The 6,000-nt window shown below is 54.7% G+C and overlaps 1 protein-coding gene across 1 annotated transcript; it reads right to left on the reverse strand.

Annotated features, from left to right (window-relative positions):
• Positions 1-4,901: 4,901 nt before the first annotated feature.
• J7T55_004633 (uncharacterized protein) lies at positions 4,902-5,541 on the reverse strand (the record flags this gene model as incomplete). The annotated part of the gene is made up of 2 exons (XM_053130343.1): positions 4,902-5,025; positions 5,084-5,541. 2 exons carry the CDS (start codon positions 5,539-5,541, stop codon positions 4,902-4,904), a joined length of 582 nt encoding a protein of 193 aa, XP_052991561.1.
• Between the last annotated feature and the right edge of the window lie 459 nt (positions 5,542-6,000).

The following is a 6,000-nucleotide window of genomic DNA, read 5'->3' on the forward strand; positions in this document are numbered from 1 at the left end:
AGCCCATTAATTTCCGCTTGGTCGGCCATCGTCCATTCAGATATTGCCCATGGATTGGGGTCTGTCAGGGTCTGTCTGTCCTCTGCCGATCGCCGCCATCTTGGATGTTTCCTCTCCGCATTTCGGGCTTTCTAGTCTACTTGCTTGCACCATGCAAGTGGTGGTAGTAGCAAGGACGCACTTGTCTAATGGGCGAGCACATCTGATGTTGCCCTGCCTTGACCGCACATCCACTATCGCTGCTGTCTTGTTCGCGAGTGATGTGCGAAGATGAAGATGGCGATGGCGATGGCGATGATGGTTGGCTTGGTGTGTCTTGCCTGCCATGTGGTGGACGCTTACTGGCAAACGTGTGTGCTCAGACCGTGCATCTGCTGCTGGGACCGAGTCCAACACTGTGAGGCCGCAGGTACCCAACTAACAGAGTTCTTCGCGACCTCCTGCCGCATGCAGTCAGCCGTGAGGCGGTCATAGCTGAAGTCAGGCCCTATGCACAATACAGTTGCTTTGAAGGGGCCGTGGTCCATGACTCGAATTGCCAATTGCTGCTTGGCCGGCCGTGCAGACAGCTTTTTACGCAGTAATAATCTGCTACCTAGTCTATTTCTCATGTACTGCAGTTTTGGCAAGCGTATAGCGGCTCGCCCAATATGACCATGTCGATGGCAAGGATTCCGGAAAAAGAGCCCCAAAAAAGGTTTTTTTTCTTTCTTCACCACAGCCTGCCAAGGTATCCCAGGGACTGACATCAGGCATGACGACGTTTGCACCAGTGGCCTGGAACAAACGGGCCAAGTCCCTGCAATTGGTCCTCTAGAGGTCTCTTAGACGGCGTTGAGCCTAATCTCCCAAGGGCGAGAGCTAGAACAAGAAAACGGTCGTCGAGTGGCTGGCCTTGATTGCAAAGGGTGTCATGTCACCAATGTCAAGAACGAGGTGCTTGACAGGTCTACCCTTGGAGGCGTAAGCCCCTCCTCACACCTCTGACTGTCATGCCCCTCAGTGTAACCCATACGAAGATACTAGCTAACAGTAGCACTTTCGAAATCTGCGGTCCTGGTCCAGGAACACTAGAACTGGTTGTGACGGTTCTGCGTAGGGCTCAGCTAATGCCGCTAGTCTCGGGGGAACAAACGAAAAGCATAAATGCCGGCTAATGAAGCCAAGCCAAATGCTTTGGGTCCGGCGATTCGTGGACACAGGAGGCTCAGCGTGTTTCGTTTCCCGCCGAGGCCTTAATCTACCCTTTTCCTGGTGCCATTGAGAGTTGCGAGGCGGGCGGTAAGTGTTGATGACAAGTGGTGATAACAAGTGAGTTTGTGCGGGCGCAGGATCGCGATCTGTCTCGTCCTCTTCTCCGGATTCCAGGGCCCCCGCATAATACATGCGCCAAGTCAGGCCTGCTGTCAAGACTCAAGCGCGCACGCAAGGCAGCAGGGCGGGCGCCAAGCCAGGCAGTTCTAAGCGGACAGGGCCATTAGGTGCGACGACTTTGTAGCACAGCACGACGCGATAGACAATCCAGACAATCAGCAAACACAATCCGATGCACTGTCCGCCGCTAGTGTGGAATCAAGGGGTTGCAACGCTGGGGAAGATTGACTGGGCTGCCAGGCCGGCTGGCCAGTCGCGGAAGAGAATAATATCTGTGAAGGTTAGCTCGAGACCTTCCAAGGTTTGTTTGCAACGCAACCACCAGCGCAACGCAACACATCGCACGATACCACCCGATAGTGCCGAACATGTCGACGCTTCCCTGGCTTCCCGGCTCCCAGCCCCCAAACAGGCGCCAGAGGTGAGATCACCTTATCGCCGATCTACTACTGTATCTGCGCTGGGTCAACAGCAATTGAAGTCACGGTAGCACCACAGAGAGTCGAGTTTTCAGGTCTCGTGGCCCGCCACCTGTATTGTGTAAGGTCCAACCATGGTAGCAAAGACAGGACAAGCAAGCGTGCGTGCGGCCTGCAGCATGGCAGACAAGGTTGGAGCCCCGAGCAAATCCCGTTGACCGCTCAGTCATCGGGTCCGCTCCCGACGACATGTCTCTACTGTGTACAATTGATCCGCGAGAGCCTCGTGCGGATGTGATCCTCTTCCCCAGCTTCGGGTTTTCGTCGCATACTACGTGGGTACTTAGTCTATCTAGGCATGCGGCACTCTGGCTGGCAGCGGCGCATACTATATTGCAGAGTATACATCAAAGACTGCTGGGTCGGTCAGCTATGAACCATGGTTTCTTTCACTATTGCAAACGTCGCCAAGTACGCAGGGCACGAGAAATGCTGCTGGGCTGCATACCATGATACCTAGCACGCCAGGCACTCCGGAGCGTCATGTTCATTCATAATAGTAGAGCGGACTCAGAGAAAAGATACCTCCAGACAGAACCAGGAGCAATTCCGACTCGCATTTCAATCTCTGCAGCCATCGGCCCACCAGACACGGCAGGCCCACCCAAGTCACTTCCATGCAGCAAATCAGAAGCCCCAGAAGGCCCGTCGAGGACGGGTCTGCAGGGTCGATCTTTCCAACTCGGCACTTGGTGCATTTAGCACACACACACACCCTGACGCCCCAGCATCTAGTGTGGGATGCCCAGGCAGGGCCAGGTTATGCTTGATGGGCCGCTTGACCGCGCCTTCCAGCATCCAGGCGTGTGTTGCTGCTGCTGCCGCCGCCGCTGCTAAAAACGGTACAGGCGCCCCAAGCGGAAGGAGCCCATGACACCAGGGACACAGGGACACAGGGACAAGCACAGTGCAGAACCGATGCAGTGATGCTTATTCCCGTTTAACTTCAGACGTGCACATCCTAGCGCCCAGCCCTCTCCCCACACTCAATCAATCCATCCGATTCAACTCGACCCGACGACAACGTGTGGTACATTACACACACTGCAGTTCTGCGTCCTGCAGTCCGGCAGTCCTACAGTACACTTGCTGGTGAAAGAGGCGACGGCGCCAATGCGCCAACCAGAATCAGAACCAGATTGATTGACCCTCGTCACATTCAGTGTCTCTCTTATCTTCATTACTCACACAGCACTGCTTGTTGTTCATTGGCGCTGAGGACTTGCTTCTTCAAAAGCTGCCCACTCACCGCCAGTAACCCGTCACATTTTGCCTGTCATGTCACCTGCTGCCGACTGAGAAGATGGTGGGCAGCATTCGACAATGACAGGGCGATGCTGGGAGTCACATCAATCTCATCTTGCATTGCCCCATCGAACTACAGGCTGCGCTTTTCCACGGCCACGGCCTAGACATGTAAGTCGTCGCACAGTTAACCCCACTGCATGGCTCAATGCCACCATACACACACATCTCAAGGCATTGCCATCTCACCAACGTCGCAATGCAGAATTTCTGCCGCCTCAAATCTCAATTCTCGGTGCCCACACTAACTTCCGCGTGAGGCATAAGCATCAAAGCATGAGCATGAGCATTGCGCATAACGGCAGGCGGCGGATCCCATCTACCGGCAGCGTCCCTGCTTGCTTCGTTCCGCCAACGCGGCGCCCGGAAGGATTTTATGCGGCTCTCCTTCGTCTCGTCCGGATGCATTCCAACATTGCCAGTCACTGTCCACCAAGACGGCCTGTCACATCCCACAAACCATCAAGCGCAATACCACCTCCCCTTTCACTAGTTCTCCCGTCGGTGATAGAGGCTTATTTAACCTGACAGCCGAGATAACCCCGCCAAAACAAAGCCTGCATCCCTCTCTATTTTATCGAGCGGCATCGTCATTCTAAGGTGCGGGACAGTCGATCATAAGGCTCCGGTACCGCTGGCCCATCACATCTGCCCATCCACCCGACAATGCGGATCTCCCGGGGCAGGCCTCGCCGATTGGGTGCTTGCACCTCCATCATTCACATGTACCGAGGATGCCGACCTCGCCTCCGGCTTTTCTGGTCGATCTTCGGTTCATCACGACATAGAGATCGTTGCCTCTCATTACTTGAGGATCGCCGACAAGCTAACCCAACCAGCCCAGGCTATGAGCGGGAGTTGGATCATTGCTCTCTGGCGTTACCCGTGGTTCAATACAGCGTTGCGCAACTATTTTCCTCAATGAGGCAGCACGGCACCGTTTGTTGGTCTTGCAAGTGCGGAACAGACAATCATCTGAAGTCTGGCGTGGGCCGATTAGGTTTTGCTTGACCTCGCAAGGCGCGCGTCCTTTAGCCTTGACAGACTCTCAGTTTTGGCAGTGAAAAGGGGCAGACATATGATGTGGGTTGCGGTCGGACCCGGGGTCTCTGAACGACCCAGAAACTTTTGGGCTTCTATGGCTCGTCCCTCGGGGCAGAAGGACGCCCCGATCAAGCGAGCGTGGACAGCTACCTCATCGCCTCACTGCTCTTAGTCCCGTACTTTGGCATCAGTGGGTGTCTTGCTGTTCGCTTTTCCTATTAGGAGTCTGTCAACCAAGTCCACAACCGACCCCCAAGCGATACGAGATGTGAGATCGGTTGATTTGTTTAGCCGGCTGCGGTGCCCGGATACAAGTTGGGATCCGAGTTCATCGTTCCGTACGGTGTCTTTGGCGTTACAGTCACAACGGTGTGCTCGCCCTCGCAGTCGAAATCGTGTTTGCTTGGTGGTCGGCATTTTCACTACCATTCTAACCACTCAGACACGCCACCATCTACACACTGGCATGCTATTTGATCAAGGCCACTCCAAGACAACTGGAACAAGTGTTCTGGAACACTGTCGTTAAGTATCGATGGGAGAAATGGCTGTTTGGGGACGATATGCCTCTAATTGATCTTTCAAGGTCTTCATTTCAATATATACAAGTCTTAATCTCGTGGTTTGCACATTATAACATCCTAAAAACACCAGTACCTAGTATCCAAAATCCACCATCAGGTCTCAGGTCATGACTGTCTATGATGAAGAGATGACAATGGCAGTGGTGCCAATCTGGTTGTTGATCTCATAGCTGCCATCGGCAGAAGAGCCACCAGCGTGGGGGACCGTCGGGATGTCACCTTGGCCTGTTCTGCCGACACTATTCATTGATTGTCAGTCTGTATGGTCCAACCATGAGTGTGTTGGCCTGAACTTACGCGACACCGGTCTGGTGGTAGAGCCTCAGCGAGTACTTGGAGGTGGTGCCGTTGAGGAGACCGAAGGAGTAGTCGGTCTCACCACAGCCGAAGACGGTGCCCACGGCGCCCGGGTTGTCAGCGCTACAGCTGATATTGCCGTTGATTTGGAAGTAGACGCTAGCGATGCTCTCGACGTTGGGGCCCAGGCCCTGGAGCTTCTCTTGCACAGAGAAGTCTGACACCTCGACGCTCTCGGTCGAGCCCGAGCTCTTGGTGCCCACGGGGAAGGTTCCATTAACATTATGGATCGAGCGGGAGAATTTCTTGTACACGGGCACGGTGCCGTTGATGTTGTTGATCGAGCGGGGGACTGGCTTATATGCGGGCACGGTTTCATTGGTGGCGTGTCTGTACACAAGGCCCTGGGGGGCGGCGGCAGCGAGGCCGGCCAGTGCGATGACAGGTGTGAAGAGCATCTTTGCTGTTGTTGACTTGGTAGAGACCGCGATAGGTGAACGAATGTTGGCTCTGGGCTGAGGGCGACAGGAAAGAGTGTCGATGACCTTGGAGACTTGAAGGCTGGTGGGACGAGTACGGCAAGAGCCTTCACCGCTGATGAGGGACGGCAGGAATTTTATACACATCGCCATGCGGCTCCGGCCCTGTGGGCTTGTCTCGCTCATGGCTGCATGGCTAGGAGCACATAGCGGAGCAGGCGTCAGGGGTGGAGCGTACTGGCCCGACGACTCAGGAGCTGTCAAGCTGGGTCGCCAAGCGAGTGGTTCCAAGAATTGCCATCGACGAGGTGGTGATCCTCATTTAGATAGTAGCGATCGTCCACCTAGGCGGAAGAGGTTTCTCCATTTGTTTGCACGTGTATCTTTGATCTTCACTCAACAGACCCATCGGTGCAGTCACCTCCGGCTCTCCATGTA

The sequence above is a fragment of the Diaporthe amygdali genome (genome assembly GCF_026229845.1).
Source record: "Diaporthe amygdali strain CAA958 chromosome Unknown NODE_22_length_803717_cov_65_427750, whole genome shotgun sequence".
Classification (NCBI taxonomy): domain Eukaryota; kingdom Fungi; phylum Ascomycota; class Sordariomycetes; order Diaporthales; family Diaporthaceae; genus Diaporthe; species Diaporthe amygdali.